Source organism: Citrus clementina, unplaced genomic scaffold (genome assembly GCF_000493195.1).
Source record: "Citrus clementina cultivar Clemenules unplaced genomic scaffold, Citrus_clementina_v1.0 scaffold_7, whole genome shotgun sequence".
Taxonomy (NCBI): domain Eukaryota; kingdom Viridiplantae; phylum Streptophyta; class Magnoliopsida; order Sapindales; family Rutaceae; genus Citrus; species Citrus x clementina.
In genome coordinates this window covers 7,986,338-8,012,919 of record NW_006262075.1, presented here as the reverse complement: position 1 = coordinate 8,012,919, position 26,582 = coordinate 7,986,338, and the positions used below count along the sequence as shown (strand labels likewise).

The following is a 26,582-nucleotide window of genomic DNA, read 5'->3' as shown; positions in this document are numbered from 1 at the left end:
CAAATTCTTAGGATTCCTGGTGAGCCATCAAGGAATAGAGGCTAATCCAGAGAAGATACGAGTGGTAATAGAAATGAAGTCTCCTCAAACAGTCAAGGAGGTACAAAGCCTCACAGGGAAGCTGGCTGCACTAAACCAATTCATTTCAAGGGCCACGGATAAGTGTCACCCTTTCTTCCAAACTATAAAGAAAATGAGAAAAATTGAGTGGTCGACGGAATGCGAGGAAGCGTTTGGGCAGCTAAAGGAATACCTTACCCATGCTCTACTATTATCAATTCCCTGAGAGGGTGACGAGTTGTACCTGTATTTGGTCGTCTCTAAGTGGGCCACCAGCTCGGTGTTGGTTAGAGAATATGAGGGAAAATAACATCCAGTATATTACACTAGCAAGGTCTTGGTAGACGCGGAAACTAAATACCCCGTGATGGAGAAATGGGCATTGGCATTAGTGACAGCACCACGTAAACTCAAGTCATACTTCTAAGCGCACCCAATAACAGTAATGACTTATCAACCTCTCCGACAAACGCTCCTGAAACCATATGCATCTGGTCGGCTAGTGAAATGGTCTGTGGAGCTGAGTGAGTTTGATATAACTTACCAACTCCGATGAGCAATTAAGGCACAAGCCTTGGTTGATTTTATAGTAGATTGTACAGAGCCAGGTGAAGGGGTTCACGAAGAGCAACCCGCTGAACAAGAAACGCTAAAAAAGATGTGGTTGATAATGGTTGATGGATCACGCAGTGAACAAGGATCCGTAGTAAGAGTGGTAATGTGGAACCCAGAGGGGGCAGAGGTATCCTACGCAGTGAAGTTTGAATTTCAGCTCAGAAATAATAAGGCAAAATATGAAGCATTCATCATTGGGCTCGAGTTGGCACACGCGCTACGAGCGGAAAGGGTAGAGATCCGAGAAGATTCCTAGCTGGTCTGTAATCAGCTCAATGAACAATTTCAAGCAAGGGAAGAAAAGATGAAGCTGTATTTGAAGAAGGCAAAGCAGATGATTGGGCTCTTCTGAGAGGTAGAAATAAAGCAGATATTCAGGACAGAAAATTACCAAGCTGACATATTGGCCAAAATGGCCGCAATTGCATATCCAAAGTTACCCAAGTCAGCCCTGTTACAAGTAATGATTTCGCCAAGTATAAGGGACGAAATAGAAGTAATGAAGGTGGACACCGAAAGGTCCTGGATGGACCAAATCCTCTCATACATCTACGATGGCATTTTATCAGAGGATAGGAAGTAAGCAAGGAAGTTGAAATGTTGGGCAGCATGGTATACGTTATTTGATGGGGTATTTTACCGCCGAGAGTTTACTCTACCCCTCTTGAGGTTTTTGGACTACGAGGAAGTAAATTATGTGCTGCGCGAAATACATGAAGGAATATGTGACAACCACTAAGGGGCAAGGACTTTAGCATTTAAAGCGTTATGACATGGATATTTTTTGCCGACCATGCACCAGGATGTGAAGGAGATGACCCGAAGTTGTAAGCTGGCCAAAGTTTCTCAGCCCCCAGAGAAATTAACTGCTATGTCATCTCCTTGGCCTTTTGCCCAGTGGGGGATTGACCTGATCGGTCCGTTGCCCAAAGGCTAAGGAGCTGCAACACATGCAATTGTGGCTATAGATTATTTTACAAAATGGGTGGAAGTATAAGCCCTTAGTCAAATCACGGAGAAGAAGACAACTGGTTTTGTTTGGAAGAACATCATTTGCAGATACGGAATTCCCTATGCCATCATAACGGACAATGGGAGGTAATTTGACAACCACAATTTTATAGAGTTTTGTCAAAACTTGGGCGTAGATTTGAAGTTTTATACTCTGGCACATCCCCAGGCAAATGGGTAGGTAGAGGCAGCCAACAAAGTTATAAAGAAGCTCCTGAAAATCAGGCTGTGAGAGAATAAGGGAGTTTGGGTTAACGAATTACCAGGAGTATTATGGACATATCGGACAACCCACAAAACTGCCACGGGAGAAACCCCGTTTGCCTTAGCTTTCGGTCATAAGGTAGTAATCCCAGCAGAAATTGGGGTGGGAACGCATCGGACAGAATATTTCAATGAGGAACAGAATTACGAGCAAATATGTATGAGTCTAGACTTGTTGGAGGAAAAAAGAGAAGGGGCCTCACAGAGAGTAGCCCAATGCCAACAAAGAATCATGCGATACTACAACAAGAATGTATGCATGAGGCAGTTCCGAGCCGAAGATTGGGTACTTAGAAAGGTGAAATAAAACACAAGAGATCCTAACCAGGGCGTTCTTGACCCGAACTGGGAAGGCCCGTATAGGGTAGTGCGAACAACTGGCCCAATAGCCTATAAACTGGCCTACCCAGATGGACGAGAAGTAAAGAGGTCATGGAACGCGGAGCACAAAGCACTTTATCAAATTTCATTTATCTAAGTTATTTATGCTAAATGTATTATGGAACTGTGGCACTCGTATGTATTTCGCCCCTTGTAATCCCCAAAAATTCAATAGAGATGAATTCAGCTCATAACTTTCTTGTTAGAAAAAATTTTACTAAGGCAAACATGTGTCTATTCCTGCTCGGTCACCTAAAGGACCAACATGCAAACTCTACAAAATTTTACTAACGCAAACATGTGCCTATTCCTACTCGGTCCCCTAAAGGACCAGCAGGCAAATTCTATAAAATTTTACTAAGACAAACATGTGCCTATTCCTGCTCAGTCGCCTAAAGGATCAGCAGGCAAACCACGAATTTTACTAAGGCAAACATGTGCCTACTCCTGTTCAGTCATTTGAAGGACCAGCAGGCATACCTTGCAAAATTCGCTAAGGTAAAAGAGTGTCCATTCCTACTCGGCATCTAAAGGAACAATAGGCAAAATTTCATAGAATCGTTAAAGCAAGGAATCGTCTATTTCTTCTCGGTCATTCAAAGACAAGCATGCATATTTTTCAAGGTAATTTGCAGAAGCAACCCATAAGCAAAACTATAGCAAGAAAGTATATGGAAAGCATCAAAGGTTCATAAATACTCAAACGTTTACAAACAAACAAAAAATTCATAATTTACATAGGAAGCAAGTTAGGGATTGTGAGGCTCAGCAGCCTCAGTAGAAGAAGGATCAGCAATCTCAGAGAGAGAATGACCAGTAACTATTGGAGGAACAGGTGTTGATCCATGACCTGCTCCCAAAGCTTGATCTTCTACTTCTTTCTCTTGCTCCTCACTTGAAGGAGCCTTGACCTGGTCCTAGTCCTCCTGGTCTTTGCTCTCCTGGCCCTGCTCAGCCATATACTCTTGCACTCCTGCCTCCAGTTTGCCCATATTCAGCTCTGGATACTCCTTGTTGAGCACAAACATTATGCACTTGTAGCAAAAGGCAAGCCCGGAATTATACTCCGCATCGAGTTGGTCGTCCACCTCAGCAGATTTACCTTTCAGCTCGGCTATCTGCTCATTCAAGGACTTGATTTACTCTTCATAAGTCGTCCTCATAGTGCCCCGCTCGCTCCGTGCAGTCTCAAAATCAGACTTTAAATCCCCAAACTCGCTCTCCATCTTAGAGGACTTAGATTCAGTAATGGCAACCTTCTCCTCTATATCTAGAATCTGTTTGTGCTAGTCGAGCAATTGCTCCTTAGAGCGGTCAGCAGACTCAGCTTTCTTCTTCAGGTCCTGATTCTCCACTTGAAAGCTCCTCTCATGGCGCGCAGAGCTGTTCTTGTAGTAGGAAAACAGAGTAGCAAGCTTAAAAGAGACCCTCTGAACAGAGCCAGCAAGTTCGCTGAGGTTCATGCTCTCAATGTCCTTAACCAATTTGGGCCCACTAATTTGTTGTAATCCCTCTGGTATGGGGTCAAATAGTCACCCTAGTCCCGAGGCGGAAGAGGCGAGGGTCGATCTCCAGATTAAGTGCTAATTTCAGGACTCTTGTCATGAGGCTTCTCTCCGCTATTCTTTCGAGGCGGAGGAGGAGGCAAAGCAGGAGCTGGGGTCTTTGAATGACCAAAATGGCTTTTCTTCGGAGGAGTGTAAGTACTGCTAGAATCACCAGTTCCTCGAGCACGTTTCCTCGACATGGCACTAAGGATTTTGTTATCCATCCCAGCAGATACGTCAACTAAGCCCAACCCGACGAGGTTTGTTGGTGACAAGAGCTCCTGACAAGTAGAGGAGTTCACCAAAGCAGGCTCGACATGGAGTAGTGGACTGTCGTCAAGCCTGCTGATCAGGCCCCACGAGTCTAAAAGCATAAATAAGGTTAAAAGAAACAGATAAGTGACGACTATAGATGTGGAATGTAAAGAAAAATAAACGACCTGGAGTGACAAAACGCGTTGGAAGGTGAATATCACCACCAAGCGAATGGATCGTTGGGCACTAGTTTCCCCCATCAAAGAAAAATTTATTCTTCTAGTTTTTACAAGAAGAGGGAAAACCGGTGACAGATTTCCCTTTTGCAGAGCTCGACATGAAGTAATACCAGCATGCTTCTTTTGAACTGCTCCTCAGCTGGTATAGATATTTTATTTCTACAATGAAAGGCTCCTCGAGCTTACACCTTTCCCACAATACAAAAAGGGCCAAAAGAACTCTCCACCCATTCGAGTATAGCTGACTAGGAGCCAAATGCATACCACCCAGTATCCTAGCAAAGTAGGGTTGAAGACGCAGCCTAGCTCATAACTTGAAGCTCTCCAAGTGCAGAGTCACATAGCCCTTAGGAGAACGATTGGGAACATCACCTTTCCCAGGGATGGAGAGGAAGACATCCTCAGGGATATTATAAAGGGTTCTTAACTTGAGCAGGTCAGTGTGGGTAGTAGCACACTTGAGGTAGTCGATGGGATAAGAATCAGCCTCTATCTTGTGATCGAGGTTCCTCTTCTTAGAGGGTTTGCTCGGCTCGGAGCTACTCTCCTCGTCCTCACCCTTTTCTTTAGGGATCCCAGCCCCCTTAGAACCATGATTTTCGCCAGAATCAGATACTTCTCCACCACGATTCCCTACAAACTCATAATTGGAAGGGGGCAAAATGGCCTCTGGATGGGGGTACCTAAGGTTAGAGGGACCTACGTTACTGGGTGGATTTTGGGGGTCAGTGGATTTCAACAAGTTGGGATAAGAATCAATCTCTTCATCACTCTCATCTACAACTATTTCTTTCATTCGTCTTGACATGGTGAGGTCTTAAAAGGAAAAGTACAACAAATCCAAATATATTGGTACAAAAAGAACAGTACAGAACCCAAACAACAACAACCAAAGAAAGAATTAAAGGCAATACCTGGAATAGACTAGCACTAGTGGCGTTGCTGTGGCAGAGAAAGAGCCTAGCAAAAGGAAATATCCAGCGTAGAAAGCACGTTTTTGTGTCAAATGAAGAACTGGGCTTAGTGTAGAATGACAAAAAACGAAACGCAATAAACTCTCAAATTATGAATTTAATGTGAAAACGAGGACAGAAGCGTTTGAGTTACGCAGGTGTCAGTTTAATCGCCGCATATTAAGGACAGAAAAGCCGCAGTTTCAAATTTCAAATACAGAGAATGAAAAGTGTCACGTCATCAGCAATTAAGGAAACATGACAGATGTCAACCCGGCTACGTAATGGACACGCTCACGAATGCTCATACCTAAGCAAAAAACCTTCTGGACAGATAAACATCACCTCAGGAGGATGCTACCCAGAGGCAACCAGAGTCAACTCTTAGTTTCTAGTTTCAACTCGTCTCACTCGTGAGACCAGAAACTGGGGGACTGGTGTTGAGTAATGAAAAGCACCAGCTCAGTTATCTTCTCACCCTCACCCTCACCCTCACCCTAGGGTGAATCTCCTCAGCTGAACGGCACGAGTAGAGTCCTGGTAATACAACTTGTATGGGGTATATGTCAACTATAAACGAGTACCGACCAGAGGTGCGTACCGACCAAATATTTATCACCCGAAGAAAAAGGACACGATCTCACAAACTCATGACAGTTTCGCAATGCCCCAAGCCGCTAGAGAGAGCATGATATCTCACGTTTACCCACGATTCGATGGTGGGAGACCCGTGAAGGTCCTTCATCACCCTAAAATGGGGGGCACGAAGAATAACAAAAAACGTGGAATGATTGCCTATAAAAGGCCAAGAAACCGATGAAGCAGGGGACGAAAAAATAAGGAGAGAAGGAAAAATTCTGCCAAATTGAAACCAGAATTTATTCTATATAGATCTTGGATACACATTGAGTTGAAAATATTACAGTGAGTTTATTCGACTTAAGCCACATTGTTTTCCCGTAAACACCTTATACTGACTTAAGTATTGGAGGGTTTACGCCGGCAAAACCACCGGCGTCTCTAACTTGTTTCTGTGAATGCATGTTTGGATAGAAGAGAAAGAGTGATTTGGCCCCCAGGAGCTTGGGCAATCAATAGAACAGGGAGAGTGCAACCTCTTCTCCGTTGTCAACACGAGCGTTGGTGGAACAATCTGGTCGGACAAAGGGCGACCATATTTCAGCATCAACAGATATCATGCAGTTTTGGAGCTGCACTTGGTTTGACTATGTAGCTAAGATGGATGGAGTTCTGAGATATGTATTACTCTTGACTCATACTTGTCTCCGCTATCTAATAATCCTTTTTTCTGGAATGGTTCATCTACTTTTAGACATCATGCATTATTTGCCTTACAATTCAAAGTCTCGAAAACAGCTAAGTGCTCATATCCTAAAGAACAAATATCACGTTTTTACAAGGCTTGAAAAGCGAACATACATCCGGGAAATTTTGGCATGCTAGTGAGTTTTTAAACTTGAATTTACAGTATTGCTCGTTGAAATGGGATTCCCCATGTTCATTAACTCATGTTTACTTGTTTAGGATTGAAGCGTTTTGGCTTTTAGTCCACGGCTGTGGTGAAATAGAATTATGTTGGAAAGTTGACTACTCGGCGGTGATATTGTTCATGAGAGTCATCTCTTGTAAATATTAAAAAAAAATGTGAATTTTTAATGGCAAGATTCCAGGGGTCGTAGATTTTCAGGGATCGTTTCTTGACTTTGGGGCACAAATTTGTATTTTTGTGGACAACTTGCTCTATTTTTATTTATATAGTATACAAGAGTAATGTCAAGCTTACAAAGTTGCAATACAAATTCTGTATCCCCACTTTGTATGCGTATCATTACTCAATATACAAAGCTTTGTATAGTCTTCATTTTGCTTGCTTTGCTATTTTTCCATTTAAAGCTGAATTTCAAAGAATTCAAGTAATCATTAGTCTTTAAACGGTATTACACGCACTCTTAGTTCATGATTTTTTTTTTTTTTTGCAAAATATACACTACACTTTCAACTGGAGGCTCCTTACCCTATACACTACACTTTCAAGTGTTCTTACACTTTCTCATTTCCCGAATTTCGCAATATTAGTAAGTCCAAAGTTACATGATCAGTGTACTTGATTTGATCTTATTGATTATATACGTCTTCACTTTAGTTTCTGAAACGGGTATGATGAATTTTTTTGTCTTTATACCATATTGGAACATGTAAATTAATGTGCTGTTCTTTTAGCATGCAAGTGAGTTTCTATATTTGAATTTGTAATTTTACTTGTTGGGATCCATGTTCATTAGCTCAAGTGGTCAATTAATTACTTGTTTAGGATTTAAGCATTGTGGCTTTTAATCCACAATTTCATAGTGAAATCAAATCATTAGCTTATAGAGTGGGTATTTTTTTTTTATCTTTTTTTTTTTGCAAATTCAGTTCAAACTCCAGTCATGCCTGAGGATCTTGAGAAACCACTGCTTGATCCTGAGAATTGCAACTGTGGAGGAATTGATTTGGTAGGTTCTGCTCTGCGGAAAAGTTCAATACAGTTTCCACCTTTTTTTTAAAGATATTATAGAACTAAACCCTCAACCTCTCTGTTTTCATAGGCACGGTTACCACTAGATGAAGTATTTGGACAATTAGGAACAACCCGACAAGGACTTTCATCTGAAGATGCTGAAGTGAGATTGAAGTTTTTTGGTTCAAACAAGCTAGAGAAGAAGCCTGTAAGATCCGCAGTTTTAAAATTCCTCTAAATTCGTTATTAGCATTCTAAGGCAGTTAAGAATTTGATTTGGGGAAGGAAACAGATTAGAGCATTTTTATTTCTTGAAGTCTGCTTTCTCAAGTTGAACATCTTATAAATGAGACCAGCTATCGTATGCTTGGGGCAATGGGATTTGATGTAACATCAATCTTAAGCACTTCCCGGGTTGTCCAGATCATGGCTTGTTACTACAGCAGAATGTCAATAACGTAACACATCCTAAAAAAATATTCTCATGCAGGAGAACAAGTTCTTGAAGTTTCTTAGTTTTATGTGGAATCCGCTGTCATGGGTCATGGAAACTGCAGCTCTGATGGCTATTGCCCTTGCTAATGGAGGAGTGAGTAAATTCATTCTTGCATGAATCTATTCTTCTATGCAATGTCTTCTTTTCTGGCTTCCCTAGGTTATTTGAAAAACTATCCTATTTGATCTTTATGTTCTTGCTGAATCAATTTTTCCGAAAATTATATTTCAGGGCCAGGGTCCTGACTGGCAGGATTCTGTAGGGATTGTTTGTCTACTGATAATCAACTCATCAATCAGCTTTATAGAGGAAAGCAATGCTGAGAATGCCACAGCAGCGCTTATGGCCCATTTAACTCCAAAAACCAAGGTGAATCCCTCATAATAATTTTTTTTAAAAAAATCTTTTTTGAAAGCAGTACCTATACGATGTGTTTATCAGGTTCTGCGAGATGGGCAGTGGAAAGAGCAAGATGCAGCTGTTTTAGTGCCAGGAGATATAATTAGCATAAAGTTCGGGGATGTCATCCCTGCAGATGCTCGTCTTCTTGAAGGAGATCCGCTGAAAATTGACCAGGCAAGTATTACAAATGAAGGAACCAGCAGGTTTTGTCCATATTGTACTTTCTGCACTTCTATCTATCACCTTTAGATGGTGTTTCACTCAAGGGCCTGCGCTATTCAGTGAATAACAACTAAATTTGTTTGCATTTATTCTGAAGCAACTAATGCAATACCTATAACGATGAAAACCTTTCATAATTTTTGGTCCAGTCAGCACTTACCGGAGAATCCCTCACTGTCACCAAGGAGACAGGTGACGAAGTTTTTTCTGGTTCAACGTGTAAGCATGGTGAGATTGAAGCTGTGGTGATTGCAACTGGAGTTCACTCTTTCTTTGGAAAAGCAGCAGATCTAGTTGACTCCACTGAAGTTGTTGGACATTTTCAACAGGTGACTCAGAAAATCTCCAACTTTTACCTCCAGTAGATTTTATTGAATCTGATTTGGTCTTGTGAGGTCAACAATTCTTATAATTTTTAACTTTTGAGTTGGCTTGGACGAATGAAGAGAATCAATGCATTTGAAAGTCATCAAATTGTTAAGATAACATTGTATCCTAAAACTGAAGAAGGATTTGAAAGTTTTTTGAGTATCAATCAACCTGAAAACTGGATAGAGCATAATGTGATTTTCGGTATAAATTTGCTGCAGGTGCTTACCTCCATAGGGAACTTCTGCATTTGCTTTATAGCTGTGGGAATGATTATTGAAATCATTGTCATGTTCCCAATACAGCATCGATCGTACAGGGATGGAATCAACAACCTCCTTGTTTTGTTAATCGGAGGAACTCCCATAGCTATGCCAACAGTGTTATCTGTTACACTGGCAATTGCCTCTTACCGGCTCTCTCAACTGGTACAAATCTCAATTCCTACTGAGTCATACAATACGGTGAAGCTACAACTAAATTTTTCTACTCATGGCTACAGTTCTGAAAGGTTTTGTGCTTCTTATTCTGCTCATTTTTCAGGGTGCCATTACCAAAAGAATGACGAAAATTGAAGAAATGGCCAGAATGGATGTCCTCTATAGTGTCAAGACCGCAGCTATTACCTTGAATCGCCTCACTGTTGACTGGAACCTTATAGAGGTATGTGAGTTGACAGCAGCCCATTGCATTATTATTCGAAAAGAGCCTAATGTCAATTTAATAACTTGTGCAGGTTTTTAACAGAGATATGGACAAGGACACACTTGTTCTGCTTGCAGCTAGAGCATCAAGACTGGAGAACCAGGATGCTATTGATGCTGCCATTATTAATATGCTCGCTGATCCAAAGGAGGTAAACCTAGAAAATATTTTAACTTCGATACTGAATTTTTTTATTATTTTGCTTTGCTCTATGCTTATGCATAAACAACTAAAAGTACATTTGTGACTGTAGGCACGAGCAAACATTAATGAAGTGCATTTTCTGCCCTTCAATCCAGTTGACAAGCGTACTGCAATCACATACACTGATTCTGAAGGAAACTGGTATCGAGCCAGCAAAGGAGCTCCTGAACAGGTACTCTTAAAGGCCGTGTAAAGTTCAGATTCTCTGGTTCTTGATATTAATTTATAATTTCCTACATTCATGTGTCTTCTTAAAAAGCAGATCCTAAATATGTGCCAAGAGAAAGAAGAAATTGGTGGAAAAGTCCACAAAATCATCAACAAACTTGCTGAAAAAGGCCTGCGTTCTCTTGCTGTTGCTGTTCAGGTATAACATCCTTGGTATCTTCCTTTTTCTTTTTCTTTCTGTCATTTGCCTGATGGTTGCGTCAAGGTAAAAGGAACTGAAAAGAAAAAAAGATTACGGTTGGACAAAGATAGCAACAGCAAAAATGCAGTAGCTTGTTCATAATTTGAACTTTCTTTAGAACACATTCATCAACTTTATACAATCATCCTGTTTAGGAAGTTCCTAAAATGACTGAGGATAGTCCTGGAGGGCCTTGGTCATTTTGTGGTTTGTTGCCCTTGTTTGATCCTCCAAGACATGATAGCTCTGACACCATCCATAGAGCACTTAACCTTGGAGTTTGTGTTAAAATGATTACAGGTAAGTTCTCCTCTATGATATTACAGAGTATAGACATCATATATTCCCTAAACTGTCCCATGAAGAGTTTCCATCCTCTGTGTGGACTGTGATTCTGAAGAAGAGTCAATGAACTAAAAGACTAATGGGCTATTTTATGCGCTCATATAGGGGACCATTTGGCGATTGCAAAGGAAACAGGAAGACGACTAGGCATTGGAACAAATAAGTACCCCTCTTCATTATTGTTGGGTCGTGACAAAGATGAAAATGAAGCTCTTCCAGTGGATGAGCTCATTGAAAAGGCAGATGGCTTCACAGATGTATTTCCTGGTACGTTCAACTCCCTCGTGAATTTTTTTTTTTTTTATATAGAGCTTCGGATGCTAATTGATTCATTTATTTTATTTCTTAATTACAAATGAATTTAGTATCGTCCAGATTTGATCTTGTAGTACTAGTGAATAAATAGATTGTCTATATAGCTCCAAAGACATATACTCCATCTTTGTAGCTCTGTGTCCTCATCTCGTAATAAGTAATCATTGGTGTGCATCTTTCAGAACATAAATATGAAATTGTAAAAATTTTACAAGAGAAGAAGCATGTGGTTGGAATGACCGGGGATGGTGTGAATGATGCACCTGCTCTGAAGAAAGCAGATATTGGCATAGCAGTGGCAGATGCTACAGAAGCGGCAAGGGGTGCAGCTGACATAGTTTTAACCGAGCCAGGCTTAAGCGTGATTTGCAGTGCTGTGCTGACAAGCAGGACTGCAGTCCAAATAATGAAGAATTGCACGGTTCAGTGTCAATCTTTTCTTCTCAACTCCAATTCCTAGTGTTTGATCAGTAATAAAACTAGGATATGTGTAGTATGCATGCTAGACAGAAATGAAATTCTGGCCACAAATGAGAGATGCACCTACATAAAAAGTTCATTGAAACCATTTATATGAGGTATCCAGGATTCTGTAAATGTGAAACACTAATATACTTCCCCCTTCAAAACATTGACGTGGGAGAAATTATGGGTGCATTTAGTATCTGATGGAGAAGAAATATTTGCACGCCATGTTATTTACAGAATTAATTACTTCATTATTCTTTCTCTGGAATTTCTTTGTAAATGTTTTTTAATATTTTTCGTAAAAAAAAAAAAAAGCTGATTAGCTTTAACGAATATGCAGATACATGCTGTCTCCATAACCATACATATTGTGGTAAGCAGTTCTTAAATGCTTAACTGTTTTCATTGTTATGAATTAAATGATTAAAGTGTTTTTATTTAGCTTAATTGATTTTGAATCTGCTCCTCATGCAGCTTAGTTTTGTGCTTCTAGCTTTGATATGGGAATATGACTTCCCACCTTTCATGGTTCTGATAATAGCAGTACTTAATGATGGTAATGTGCCTTTGATGCCTTTCTTCCTTTTTCTAAATAATGTCCAAGTTTCATGACTGCATGGTCTCCCGTTATTGTCCTGCTTAAAATAGACCGTTAAAGTGAGCGACTTCCTTTGAGGTTCAAAGTGACTTCTCTTGGAATGTGTATTCAATGGTGCCTTTTTCCTATTTGCTTTTAGGGACCATCATCACTATTTCCAAAGGTCGAGTAAAGTCCTCTCTGAGGCCAGACGGTTGGAAGCTCAATGAGATATTTGCCGCAGGCATTGTCATTGGCAACTATCTTGCTTTGGTTACTATCCTGTTTTACTGGGTTGTAGTTCATACTGATTTCTTTGAGGTATCAAAATCATTAATCTTCACATCCTAGTTTTGTTTCTGTAGATGGGGGTAGAATATACTGATCTAGTTTTCTTTAATTGATACATTCGCAGACGCACTTTCATGTAAGGTCCTTATCCAGCAATACTGAGGAAATCTCATCTGCTGTACATCTGCAAGTCAGCATCATCAGTCAAGCACTTATATTTGTTACACGAAGTCAGAGTTGGTCATTTTTGGAGAGGCCTGGAGCTCTATTGATGTGTGCATTTGTGCTAGCTCAATTGGTACAACTTTTACTAGAGCAGCCTCTATTTTTTTATTAACTTATTTTGTGCATTTGTAGTTATTTTCTCACGTTAATTCTCTTAACAACCAGGTGGCTACCTTAATTGCCGTCTATGCACATATTAGCTTTGCTTATATTAGTGGCATTGGATGGGGATGGGCCGGCGTGATATGGTTATACAGTTTGGTTTTCTACATACTGTTGGATATCATCAAGTTCACAGTTCGCTATGCCTTAAGCAGAGAAGCCTGGAATCAATAATAGTCAGAATGCTATCCAGGGCAACTTTAGCTAATAATTCTTGCCATTTCTTAGTGATATGTATCTCAAATTTTTTATACAGATTAGAACTGTTGAGGCGTGAAGATTTTTATTTGTTGCTGGCAGAGTTCTTCATGTTAAAATTTAAGCAAATTCAAAGTAATAAAGAAACAGTAAAACTATCTCCTTGAAATTTGTTGATTTCACACAGTTTTGGTTGGTTTTGACAATGTAGCTAAGATGGATGGAATTTTAAGATATGTAGCACTCTGATTGATATTGGTCTCTGCTATCAAATGATGCTGTTACTGGAAATGGTTCAGTGCAAACCTTTAGACATCATCCATAACTTATGATTCAAAAGCCTGGGGATAGCAGCTAATTGCTCATATCAAAAGGAACAAACATCACGTTCTTGCAAGGCTTGAACAATGAACAAACATCAGGAAATTTTTCGTTATCCTTTCTCAGTTTTGGTTTGTTCTAACTTAGAAGTGGCAAAGGCCTATGCTTATGAAAATTTATTTTCATAATTTCGCCTACCGCAAGTGATGATCTGGATAATTCATGATCAAATTTCGCCAAGAAGAGGCTACAACTACCAATTGTAACTTGATTTCACAAGAATGGTTCTTATTGTTTGATCTCGTGTTATTAAGCTGTCAAATAATGGATGACTGATGTCTCCATGAGATTAAGCATTGCAAGAAAAAGGAACTGGAAACCTTTACATCAATTTCCATCATGTTTTCTTTCTTAAGTAATGATTCTTGGTATGTATAAAATATTTTATTCAACCTCAGCAGGAAAACCAGGAATTATGAATTTCATATTTGAACATCAAGATTTCTTCAGCAACAACACTGAAACACTACAATCGTCTAGTGGTATGTAAAAGAACATTCTGATAAAAAATACAGAAACAAATAGTAAAAGCAGCATTCAAACAGGAAGACAATGCTATCTTGTCATTCGGCATAGATGAAAGCATTCAAATCAACAACATCTTGACTCCTGAGTTCCTGAGTGTGATCTTATTGTATATCTCACCAACATTATTTGCAAAAGAAGCTTTCAGAATGAGGACATCTGAATTGTGCGCTCTTTTCCAAGCCTCACAGAGTTGACATAATCCGTGGGGCAATGCGCAGAAATACCAGGGAATGCCAATCCCAGTATCCTGGCAAAGATGGAAAACCATCCTTCCTCATACTGTGGTCCATGGGTGTAGCCCATTGTCAAGCTTCGGATTAACTCCCATAAAGCATTCAGATATACTGGAATCAAGTACCTTAACCCAAAGAAATTTTTGTTTGGCTCCTCATCTACTTTCTTAAAAATGCATGCAATGGAAAAAAAAAAAAAAATCATTACTAGAAAGAAGTCAGAAGAGCAAGCAAGCATAACATGATTTGAACACAAATGCATATGGACTCTTTTCTATAGCATCTTTCACAGCAAAAACTCAATCTCATATAATGCCCCTCAAGCATGTGTTTTCTTAGCTAATCCATCTTGATATCCGGCAACCAGAAATATGGCAAATTTTATCCAAACAAAAGTCCTGATAAGTAGACAGACTATGTAGTTTACCATCTCAAGTAAAGGTAAGAAATGTTGAAACAGAAAGCAAGATACGTACTTGCTCAATGTAGCAGCTGTTATAGAAGAGGCAAACCCCGAAATGCTTATACGAAAAAGTTTTGTCATCGTAGGGCAACCTAGGCACCATATCATTGCAGTAAACCACCCTGAAGTACTTTTGTACAGGAGATTCCAAGTGTGCTTTCATGAACCTTCCTATCCGCTCATTCCCAATCCTGGGTTGTCCAAATGTATACACGCCCAACAAACTATGCATTATCTCCATTTCATCATGCAGCACCAGCACTGTCGGGAACAATATAGCAAGGGCTCCACCTAGGCTATGCCCAGTGACAACAAATTTTGCTTTTTTGTGCTCCTCAAGTAAGCTCTTCAGCTTGTTTTTCACAGCATAGTATGCAGTCAATTCCATTTTTCCTGGTGGGATGCAATCATTGTCAGTACTAGGGAGTTCCTCAGAGTCAGAAGACCTATCCCTAAACTTTGCTTCCTTCCCCAGGAGGTGATTTTGGAAGGTAACAGTATCAGCTCTGTTGCCCAAACCTAAGGCTTCCAAGAAACCCATGTGAACTTTTCCCAATTTTGGGATCTCATACCAAGAGTAATCAAAATCAGTACACCAATCATCAGCATCAAAAGGTTCCGTGCCCCTGAAGCTGATCAGTATCAATGTTGCATCTTTGGGCTTGTCAGTAAGTATAAATACTTGAGTGGACATTTCCTTTTCGAAATCTATGAAATCATATTCCATAGACGAAAGAAAAAGAAAAAAATGAAAGGATGAACTTATGGAAAGTTATTAAAGTTTCCCATTTATTAGTGAAGCTAGAAAGTTCTAACAGTCCTAACCAGACAAAACTTGTATCCAAAATACTTACCGTTCCAACAGTTATAGAAGTCCACGAAATGCATCTGCTTTTGTTTAAACATTTTAATTCCAAGATTAGGGAAGATAATGAACAAAAAAAAGTAAGAAATGAAGGATGAACTTAGAATAGCTTTACCTTCCAGTGGTCAACTACTACATTTCTAACAACTTCAGCATTCTCATATGCTAACTTTGATGCCATGATACATAGGTCCATGAGAATCCTGTTTACCAACTCCATTTCTATGCCACTCTGCCCAACATCAGAATAACGAAGTTGCTCCGTTAGGTACTGGCCTTTGTACAAGTCTATCCGGCCATCCAGTTGCCCAATAGTACTCAAAAAAGTTTCCGTTCCTCTCTGTGGAATCACCACCTTGCCTACATCGGCATAACATCACAGTAACTCAAAAGTTCGCGATTCTGTTATCTTGAAAGGTCCAAAATTAACAAAATTTCATCACTGAAAGTGAAGAGAAAGCAATCCAAACTTAATAATCGTACTACTTTTCATTAAGCAAGCAATGGTCTATTTGGGAAATTTATTTCACCAACTGCTTGAACCTCAGACATATCATGAATTTTGTCTTTATCTATTTGTTATCAGTTACCAAATATCCAAAAGACGAAGTTATTTTGGAAGAGTCAAATAATACAAGAACTAAAATAATTGAGCCCTTCACAACAGATCAAGTGTTCCCACTAAGTGGGGCTATTGGATATAAAAGCACTAAATATAATCATGTGGAGTTACTGAAACAAGAACAATCAAAGAAGGCAATTGTGGGGTTACCATGAAGCAAGCTATAAAGCAAGCCAAAGATGTTGCCATTCTGAGAGAGAAGATTGAGAGTGAAATCCACAACAAAGCCAGTGTACTCCATAGGCTTAGCCAAAAAGCCAATAATCTTACGTGCAATTATTGAAACAGCAATAACCCATCTATGATCAGCAGCTTCTTCAACGACCAGCACTGCTTCTGCTTCCAAAAACTTGACACCACTACTTATGTCCCCCAGCAACAAGTACTTCAATAAGTCCACCATCCCACCATTCTCCGGGTTCACTATCAAATACCTTGAATCAAAATCATCAACGTTACTGGTACTAGCCATGAAGATAAGAGGCAATGATAGGTATGACTAAGAAGTTTATCACAATTAACGATATTTGGATGTGTGTACTGATTGAGTAGGTCTGTTCATTTATATTGGCTATATTCGGTGAGCTTCTAAGGTAAGCGTCTAATGTGCGGCAAGGGCAACTCTCGTACAAGGTTTCTTTGGACTGTTGTATAATAACAGATTGCCGTTAAGAGCTTTGATGCTTGTACATGATGTTCGTCATTATCAGTTGCTATCTCCGTCCTTTTATTTATTTTTTTAATTCCTCTTTTTCATATTTTTTAGAGTGGAATTTTTATCCACTACCTTGTGTCATATGTGGGCCTCGGGCCCTTAACTGCCCACCGACACAGAGTAATCCAGATTCTGTTTAGATCATGCTGCAGTCTATTTCCCCAAGAAATGAAAAAAATCATTCATGTGGAGTCAGCTAAATCATTCGTGCATATGTGTTTATCTCAGGGGTACTTCTAAGAGACACTCAAATCAGTTTGATCAAAAAGAAACAAAGAAACATTTTTAGGGATTTGGATTGTGATGAGGTAGTTGGGCTGTTAAAACTCAATTATTAAGATGTTTGGTAACACTTGTAGTTAGGATTTGGCAACTTAGCAGATTTTTTTTTTTCATATTCTACTACACAGTTATACGATCTACTCCACAACAACTACAGCTTAAAAGTTACAGTACCTCACTCCCAAACACACTCTTAATGTTGATGTTTTAGAGAGCATGGCAGGTCCATAATCTTTAAGTTGTGGAGTATTTTGTTTCCAGCAATAGCTAATAGGGGTCAACATATACTAAAAGATATTTGAAATATTAAATTTATCACGATTATAGTAGGGGTCTTATTGTAGTAAATGAGAACTAAGTAAGGCGAAAATTATTATTAACGAACATTTAAAAGTTTTATGATGTAAGTTTATGGGTAAGACAAAATTACCACCACTCCACGTAACCGCTCCTTGTAAGCGTGTCATTTTTGTCTTGTCCTGCACGCAACATTCTTTTTCTTCTTTGCAAGGGAATATAATCTCAAAGACTGACACGTTTGATTTGAAGATAGGGGAGGAGAAGAAAAGAGTGGAATGGAGGGGAAGGGAGAAGAAAGGAGTAGAGGAGAATAAATTTCATTATTTGATTTGACATAAAATTTGATAAGGGAATGAATTATAATTTTTTTCTTTGGACAAATTTATTCTTTTTTCCTAAATACTAAACTATCTATATTAATAATGAAATATAATTTAATATCAATACTAAACTTTTTTAATGTCAAAAAGTCCTAAAATAATTCATGATTTATTAGAAATATATATATATATAATATAATATAATATAATAAAACGACAGTCTGGCGGTGGTCGACGACGTTTCACAACAGTCCGGTGGCTTCCGGTGATGGTCTAACGACAGTTCGACAGAATTCCAACGACAATCTAGTGAAATTCCATCGATGGTCCGGCACAGTTCCAACAACGGTTAATTTATATTTGTATAATTTCATATTAAATAAATAAGTTTATTTATTTTGTTAAGTTTCTTAAATCATTCATTAAATTTAATTAATATAAAATTATTTATGATATTATATTGATAAAATAAAATTATAAATAAAAATTATTAATGGTATTAAACAAGTTAACAAGTTGAACGGTAATTTTGAAAGTTTTTGTTTCCAATATAAGAGAAATTTAAATTATTCACTCCTTAGTGTGGAATTCAAATTATGAAAAATTTAAATCCTATATTATGATGGATATTAAATTATAATAAAAATTAAATTCTTATATATTTTATCCAACTAAATAATAAAAATAAAAATAAATTTTAAATTATTTTCCTCACCTCCATTCTTTTCTCCCAACTAAACACCACCTTCACCGCAACCTCATAGAAAATTACCTCAAATGATCATGCTATGAATGTATGATTGCTAGCTTGTAGTAGAACTATATCCGAAAAGGGGTACGTTTCATCCTTGCGGATGCGTGGACGTTTTTATTGTTGTATATCCAAAAGATAATGCAGAAAAAAGAAGGGATCAAGTTTGTTTGAATGTTCACGTCCTCCAAAGAAGAGAGCAATTCTCGAGAATGGTAAGTTAGTAACACTTCATCCAATTTGTTCTGGTTGAAATCCTACGCTTGACACAACTGACAACACAGCCCAAAAGCGGACTTCAAGTTGCCCCAAGAAAGCCCAAGGAATGTGTTTAGGGGGCCGCCCAACAAGCCCAGCTGAAAAACTCGATCTGAGCCGTATCCCCGCCGGGGGCGCATCTAAAAACTTACCATGGTGAAAAAAATAATAATCCATGAAATTGACCCTGATATCATATTTTGTCTATAAAATTGCCCTCACGCAAACATAAGTTTTCCAAAAATTAAGAAGAAATTAAAACAAATTTATTTTTGAGTGGGGTCAATTACCCCAAGACCCGTGAATGTAGATCCCACCCATAGGTCTATTAATAGTTATTATAAAACAATATAAAATAATTTTGTGTTAGAAATAATTTGTAAGTACCATCATTTGAAACAAAAGAGATTGTATTATTCAATGTCAACCTCATTACGTGTTTCCTGATTAGTGTCGTTTTCTTTTGAATAATAAAGATTCTGATACTCATCAAGATTTGTTTAAAAAATTTTAATAATTATTTAGGTAATCAACGTCTTTTTCCGTTATTTTATGCAACGTTATCCCATTTTCACTCTCATACACGAATAGAAATTAAAAAATTTCCCCATCCTAAATTGTTGTATCAGAAATTTATCCCTCTTGCTTTCAAGGTAACAGAAAAATCAATTGGACTATTTTCTGTTGGATATGTCATAGCTAGATTCTATATTCTCAATGGTCCGTCGCATGCAAGCCAATTTATACATTCCAACCGATGCAGGTCTTATGAAAATTAAGAAGATGTAATGCGAAGGAACTTGGGACGTATAAATATGTTCGTACTGTGTACATCAATATTTATTCTCCAATGACGACTAAAAGGGTTTTATTTATTTATTGTAAAGTCGAGTCTTATGCAAATCAAAAAGACTCAAAAAAATAAAAATAAAAATAACTCCCCTCAAGCTAGCTAGAGAAACAGAACATTATCAAGAAATTAACATGAAGCTTCTTATCGTAAACGTTATTCATCCGCTTCTGCTTCCCAGGCCTGATAGGGTTGATATAATCCGTAGGACAATGTGCAGACAAACCAGGGATTAGCAACCCTACAAATCTGAACAATGTCCGGAACCACGACTCCTTATACTCCTGTCCATGACTATAGTGCGTCGTTAAACTTCGATACAGCTCCCGAACGGTATCTACATACTTAGGAATCACTTCCTGCAAAGCGATGTAGTTGGGGTTTGGCACATCTTGTTCCAGTTCCTCCCAATTGTACCTGTTGTCTGTCACAGTGAAGACACACACCAAGGTGCTTACACAGAAACACATTTTCATCCAAAGGCGGCACCATATCATTGTCATACACAATACTGAAGTACTTCTGTCTTAACAGTTGTCCCATAAATTCGGCCAAATTTTGATTTCCGATCCTAGGTTGTCCAAATGTGTACACCGCCAACAATCTGTTCAACGCATCCGTTTCATTATTCAGCACCAGTATATTTGGGAACATAATCGCCAGCGCGCCGCCTAGGCTGTGCCTTGTGACTACGAATTTTGCGTTGGGGTGCATCTCTAGTAAACTCGCCAGCCTTTTTTTTTTTTTCACCCTATAGTAAGAAGACCATTTGATGACCAAATCATGATAAAAAATCTGATCGCATTCACATTCCTCCATTAACATTTGATCATCAGAATTATTATCGGTGCCATTTCCCTTAGTTCTTCTGATAGTGTCATTGAAGTTTCTTTCAATTCTGCTGCCCAAACCCAGGGCTTCTAGGAATCCTACGTGCAAATGTCTTGATCCCGAAGTCTGGCCGATATCATACCAAGAGACGTCGAAATCGGTACTCCAAGCATCAGCATTAAAAAGTTCTGTGCCCCTGAAGCTGATCACTATCAAATTGGCATCTTCGGCCTTATCACATTTCTGCAGGTAATCTGTCAAAAATTCCCAAAAGTAGTTAAATTTTAGCCATTTATTGTTATAAATGCTAGAACACAAAATAGTATTAAAAGCTCTGATCGGTAGATAAACCTAGCTAACTCAAGATAATTAAATTAATGTAAAAATCAACAAAGTGTTGGCTACACTGCAATAGAGTTCCCTTAAATGGCTTGACTGAGTTTGCTCCCCAGTTCGAGTCGCAGGGAAGTCGCCTTTGTTGGGAGAACTTGTGCCTCCCGATTCGAGCGGGGACTTCTAATCTGAGTTGTAGTACGGACTTAAATATGCCTCCCACAGTTGGGACCCTCCCCAAAATACCTCGTAGTTAAGACTAAAAAAAAAATTAATGTAACAAACTGGCCTACGTACGATCAAAATCGAATCAATCTTACCATTCCAGCCATTATAAAACCTCAAGTAATGCATCTGTTTAACCAATAAAGGGTGTAAAAGAAAACGTTAGTACATAATTTTGTTGTGGGAAATTCATATTATGCATAAGTGAAGCTACAATTTTAAGAGAGAATGACGCTTTCGTCTCTCATTAAATACTTTTGCCACTCAGTTCTCCTATAAATATTTAATTTGTTCCCAGCTCTTCCAAAAATACTATTAAAGCGTCACATTTTCCCTTCAAATCAATTAAGTATTTTTTTTCTATTAACATTTTAATATCAAGGATGAAATGAGATACTATGAGTATATAAACTAGAGTGAAATGTTAAATGAATAACACGGAGGGATGGTAATTGGGTTAAGTGGGGGCGGGGGGGTTTCCTCCGTTCGCCACCCCATTTAAAATTTGGCTTCGATTCTTCATCTCATTTCTAAATAAATCTCTACATCCTCAATTTATTAAAGTGATGATATCAGTAAAATAAAAAAAGTAGAGATTTCAATACATTGGAAACTGTGTTTTTTTATCTATTAGTGCATTGAAATTGTATTTTTTTTTGTATTTTCTGACATTCTTAGTTTAACAAAATAAAGATGTCATAACTAGAGAATGATTATATATATAATATTAAAACAACTCAAATAAAACTATTACTAATATATTGTAAAATATTTAAATTATTAAAAATAGTTATAAAATATAAAATATTAAGATAAATAATAATTTAAAAATATAAATATTTACGGGAATTGAGAAGTACAAAATCAATCATCCGGGTTAAAAATTTGAGAATTACTTTTTCTCTATTTCCAACCTCATTCCCCCAAAAACTTATTAATATTTACCTAATTTGTAGTGGGTTGTGTGAAGACCCAAAACCGGTACAAGATTTTACCATCCCTACGTGATAGAGCCTAACAGCAACAAAAACAAAGACAAAAACAACGTAGTTTTGTATTGGTTTCTTTCAAGTGGCAAAACAACACGTCTTGTTGTTGTTTCTGTAAGTGTTCTATCACCGTGCTGTTGTTTAGCATTTCTCTGAACTAAACCATGTGCAAAAATGAAAGACATTGAGTATACATATATAGCTAGCTTGCCTTCCAGTAATCTTCAACATTTTTTTCTGATGACTTTACAATTCTCATATTGAGAGCTTGCGAAGTCCCGGCAGTACCCTTAGAAGCACAATCAGCAATTTCTTCCTTTAAATCTTGAACCTTTTAGAGCTCTATCCGACCATCTAAGCACCCAACACAACTTATAAAAGTCTCACTGCCTCTCTTAGGAAAATTCACTTCACCTACATTATCCCCCATGACCAATTAGTAATCATGTGCATATGTGTACACACAAATTAAAGCATTAAAGAAAAGAAATTATTTAGAGGTATCTGGTACCATGGAAGAGGTTGTGGAGCAAGCCAAAGATGCCATTATTTTGAGAGAGCAAATTGAGAATATATTCCAAAACATACCCAGTGAACTCTAATGGCTTACCAAAAAATGGAATAATTACTAAACATATAAAAGAAAAAGCTTCTTCCAACCAACCAGGTCTGCTTGCTTCCACTTGGACTCAGTGGCCTCCATGAAATTAAAAATTTATCAGAGAAAAAAAGGGACTGCAAAAACTTCCCTATTCTTGTTCTGTCTGGCCTCAGAATCACATAGCTATCATTTTCACCTTTTTTAGGAGCCATTGTTATGTGTAATCAATCAACGCTAATTAACAAAATGTTTTTGCATGCATGCATGGATGATGACCAATCTGAAAAAAAAAATGTTGTTCTTATATAAATAAGAGTGAAGTATTATACGGTTTTGTAGTTAATTTATTTAAATGTATATCATTTATTTTGGATGCATGAATCTCTTTCAGTTTTGGTATTAACATTTATTTTGGATCATAAATCAGTTGTGGAGATCTTGACTAAACCTAAGGGCCGGAACCAAGTTATATATACATTCTAAATACAGCAATTAATTTGTTTAAATATCTTTATTTGTTGTAGTTCAAGTCATCCCGTAATATTAAGGCATACGTATTAACGTATATGAGTAATGATATGTTTACGTGGTGTAATTATTCAAAATAAGTAATTATGCAAAAAATCAAGATTAATGTATACCTTGTAAATACATAAGCATATTAATTATTACTCTTCGTAAATATGGTGATCATACAACAAAAATATTATAATCTTCTTGGTGAAAATCATAGAGACCCTCTTAATTTTATGCAGCTAACAGATCACTTTATCATCGTTATTATAAAGTCCTGATTATTTGAAATTCAGTGAGCATCGAGACACATGGTACAATTTTATAATTCTCCATAAATCGTATAGAAGCTATGGATTAACTAAACATTGCTACGGGATATTTTCACTCACTATAAAATAAGTAATATTACCCACTAGATTATTAGTGTCCCTCTATATACAAACACACACATGGAAAGTAGCAATAGATAAGAGCAATATTTACCGAGCTTGTTCCCCTTGGATTAATTAATTTTATTTAATAACAAATCCAAAATTCAAAATTCAAAATTCAAAATGCAGTCCTCTGCTGGTCTTCGTATGAAAACTTGGAAAAAGCTAAGCGACACCTTTTGAGCCTTGACCGAGCCAAATCCGCGGAGTCAGATTTCAGCTGTAAATTTACGTAACAGCTAAGCCTAACCTGTCAACGAAATTTTCCTTCGGCTACCTAACGAATATACATCATCCGGCCTCGCCTTCCGGAGATTAGAATGAACTCTGACCAAAGAAAAGCATTTATTAGAAGATTTGAATGGAAGCACGGTAATTCTCCCAAGTCAAATACTATATGCAGTCGGCCGTTTCATATATACTCAATTTAATAAACGACTCAAATAAATATTAAATAATACTAGCTTGAATTTAAAAAACATATGATATATGTATATATATATAATCTTATAACTAATTTGGATAATCATACGAAGATTCCTGAATTCTACCAAATTACAAAAAAGGACCCAGTTTACATCTTATTGCATATTTTTTTAAAGCTTTTAAGCAAATAAGTCCCTCGATATTGGATAAGCTGGTTTCAAAGATGTTACCGTCAAATCATTAATTTTATGAAGAATTATCTTTTACCATTTGAGCCCATTATAAATTTTTATTACTCCATTTCTTCTCTAAGGGTATAAAATATTACAATTTTTTTCCTTCCTTTTTACAAAATCAAGTTATGGATTATAGAAACCTATAGATCTAACTAATACTCAAAATTTAACTTAAGATTTAAAAATTATTTCAAGTTTGTTAATTAATGTGAAGTTTTTCTGTACACCCTCCATCACCTATAAACTAGTCTATTTGACTAATTTTCATCGTGTGGAGAGATAATATGAGCTTACTTATAGATAAGCTTTATTTTGATTAAAAAAAAACTCATGTGATGAACTCATATTTAAAAGTTAATTAAAAAATTATTGGAGGATTATCTCAAGCTTATTTATATGACCTAGGATTTCATTATCAATCAATGTGAAATTTTTCCCTTTTTTATATATTACAATCAAAATATTTTGATATTTACAATTAAAAATCAGTCGGGACTCTTCTGAATAATCCTATTAGATTACAGCCTGAAATTTTCCTTTTTAACTCAAGTGGTAAGAAAGAAAATACGAGGATCTGAGAAGGAAGTGGCTTTCTTCTTAATTTTATAAACAGATTTTAACAGAATCTGACAAAATGGATGTCTTCCATGAGAATACAAACTGAGCCTTTACCCATAATTTTATACAAAATGAGGGATGCAATTGTTGTTATCCCACAATGAATTAATAAGAAGATAAAAGAGAGGAGAGAGAGTGTAGAGGGACAAAAAGGCCACCGATCACCGACAGAAGCCATTTCAAAGTAGGGAGGTAGCGACAGCTAAGAGCTAACGCGTCTCTGTCTGCTATTAAACGCCAAATGGCGTGCAGCGCATACACCACCACACACCCACATTCCTCTCATTTGTCAACCATTTTTTGCGCCAATTTTGCAAAGTGCGCTAAATCATTCATATCTAATTAAATTACCATATGCTTTTGTTTTATAGCTCACAGTGTCCTTGTCGTTTCAAATTTCCCAATGGCTTGGTAACACTTGCTAGACACATGTCCGTTCTTGTAAAGTCTCTTTCACTCTGTGGGCACACTTATTCCCCTTTTTAATTCTTTATTTTATTTCATATGGTAATTACTCGTCTACTAGAGTTATTATATTATTAACTGATTAATTGCATTTTGATTCCATCGAAATCTTGCAATCTCAAATTATCTACAACAATCAATCACGGGCCGATTAAATACAAATGATTATGATTGACGAGATCATTAATTATTCAATTATACACATAGTGACTAAACAGATCAATCACCAGACAATGATATTACAATTACGGAAGTTTATCTAAAAACTCTCACTCTCTCTCTCATAATATATATAGTTCTAGTGCTTAAAATTCGAGTTTGTAAAAAGAGAGCTAAATATTTTACTTAAATTAAAACACAAATTAATCTTATAATCTCATTTATGGATTTTATGTAACCTATTAATGTCGGCAAATTATCTCTATCATTAGATTGGAACAAAATCAATAATAATAAAATTCTTGTCACTACTGTTTTAAACAAAAAATCTAAATTAAAAGATTTTTTTTCTTTTAAAAGTAAGTGCCTGTTTGGTATGGCTTATTTAAGAGCCATAAGTGCTTATTTAATCGCATAAGCACTTTTAAAAAATTTTTATGGTATTTGGTTATTTTTTTAGTAGAGTTTTTTTTAGCTTAAATAAGCTAATTTACCTCTACTAGCAAAAGCCCAAAATTTGAGCTTTTGGGAGTAGAGGTTAGAGAGCTTTTCCAAAAAATATATAATATAAAAAATATCACACATTTTAATGGTTCAAAAGTGCTTTTTTTAATGACAACCAAACACCTAATGACTTTTTGCCCAAAAGCTCTATTGGTATAAGCTCTACTGCTATAAGCTCTACTGTTATAAGCTCTATTTAATAAGCTGTATCAAACGGAGCCTAAGGGTGAGTAAAGCTTAAAAAAAAAAAAATTAGCCCACTTTTAATTAACATTCTTTTAGTCCTCTTTTAATTTTTTTTTAAATGAAAATGTAACGAATGAGAGTTGAAATATATACGTATCAATATCATTCCTCTTGTTTTCAATATTTATGTTTAAAAGCCACAATCGCTCAAGAGTTGGTTAGTCAACAATCTCTTTGTCTTTCTTCAAAGGTGATGAAAA

At 37.2% G+C, this 26,582-nt stretch overlaps 3 protein-coding genes across 4 annotated transcripts; 1 reads left to right on the top strand and 2 right to left on the bottom strand.

The window, feature by feature from the left end:
* Positions 1-7,769: 7,769 nt before the first annotated feature.
* Positions 7,770-13,328, top strand: LOC18035736 (ATPase 10, plasma membrane-type). 2 transcript variants are annotated; one of them, XM_006426758.2, is made up of 19 exons: positions 7,770-7,841; positions 7,935-8,054; positions 8,337-8,435; positions 8,574-8,711; positions 8,784-8,918; positions 9,116-9,295; positions 9,557-9,763; positions 9,879-9,998; positions 10,072-10,191; positions 10,294-10,416; positions 10,507-10,611; positions 10,809-10,953; positions 11,104-11,265; positions 11,496-11,734; positions 12,122-12,154; positions 12,256-12,337; positions 12,519-12,679; positions 12,774-12,947; positions 13,040-13,328. In XM_006426758.2, the coding sequence occupies exons 1-19, from the start codon at positions 7,776-7,778 to the stop codon at positions 13,208-13,210; spliced, it is 2,580 nt and encodes an 859-aa protein (XP_006426821.1). In that variant the 5' UTR covers positions 7,770-7,775; the 3' UTR covers positions 13,211-13,328. The 2 variants fall into 2 exon arrangements, with proteins under 2 accessions (XP_006426821.1, XP_024036429.1); XM_024180661.1 differs by having other exon boundaries at positions 7,776-7,841; positions 8,784-8,922; positions 9,120-9,295.
* Positions 13,329-14,028: 700 nt separating this feature from the next.
* LOC18035728 lies at positions 14,029-17,048 on the bottom strand. The gene is made up of 5 exons (XM_006426757.2): positions 16,477-17,048; positions 15,820-16,064; positions 15,694-15,727; positions 14,853-15,547; positions 14,029-14,542 (listed from the first exon to the last, which is right to left on the bottom strand). The coding sequence occupies exons 1-5, from the start codon at positions 16,796-16,798 to the stop codon at positions 14,285-14,287; spliced, it is 1,554 nt and encodes a 517-aa protein (XP_006426820.1). The 5' UTR covers positions 16,799-17,048; the 3' UTR covers positions 14,029-14,284.
* Positions 17,049-19,900: 2,852 nt separating this feature from the next.
* On the bottom strand, positions 19,901-21,320 carry LOC18035722. Its single transcript, XM_024181061.1, has 3 exons — positions 21,287-21,320; positions 20,612-20,887; positions 19,901-20,226 (listed from the first exon to the last, which is right to left on the bottom strand). Exons 1-3 carry the CDS (start codon positions 21,318-21,320, stop codon positions 19,901-19,903), a joined length of 636 nt encoding a protein of 211 aa, XP_024036829.1.
* Positions 21,321-26,582: the final 5,262 nt, after the last annotated feature.

Bases quoted from the DNA above. Each gene is read 5' to 3' on its own strand.
- LOC18035736 (XM_006426758.2), top strand. From the start codon at position 7,776: ATGCCTGAGGATCTTGAGAAACCACTGCTTGATCCTGAGAATTGCAAC. The intron at 7,842-7,934 runs GTAGGTTCTGCT...CTGTTTTCATAG, and splicing joins ACTGTGGAGGAATTGATTTG to GCACGGTTACCACTAGATGA. The intron at 10,612-10,808 runs GTATAACATCCT...CATCCTGTTTAG, and splicing joins CTCTTGCTGTTGCTGTTCAG to GAAGTTCCTAAAATGACTGA.
- LOC18035728 (XM_006426757.2), bottom strand. From the start codon at position 16,798: ATGGCTAGTACCAGTAACGTTGATGATTTTGATTCAAGGTATTTGATA. The intron at 16,065-16,476 runs GTAACCCCACAA...ATGCCGATGTAG, and splicing joins GCTTTATAGCTTGCTTCATG to GCAAGGTGGTGATTCCACAG. The intron at 15,728-15,819 runs GTAAAGCTATTC...AAACAAAAGCAG, and splicing joins TAGTAGTTGACCACTGGAAG to ATGCATTTCGTGGACTTCTA.
- LOC18035722 (XM_024181061.1), bottom strand. From the start codon at position 21,320: ATGCATTACTTGAGGTTTTATAATGGCTGGAATG. The intron at 20,888-21,286 runs GTAAGATTGATT...AATTTTTGACAG, and splicing joins GTTTTATAATGGCTGGAATG to ATTACCTGCAGAAATGTGAT. The intron at 20,227-20,611 runs GTGAATGCGATC...TCACTGTGACAG, and splicing joins TCAAATGTTAATGGAGGAAT to ACAACAGGTACAATTGGGAG.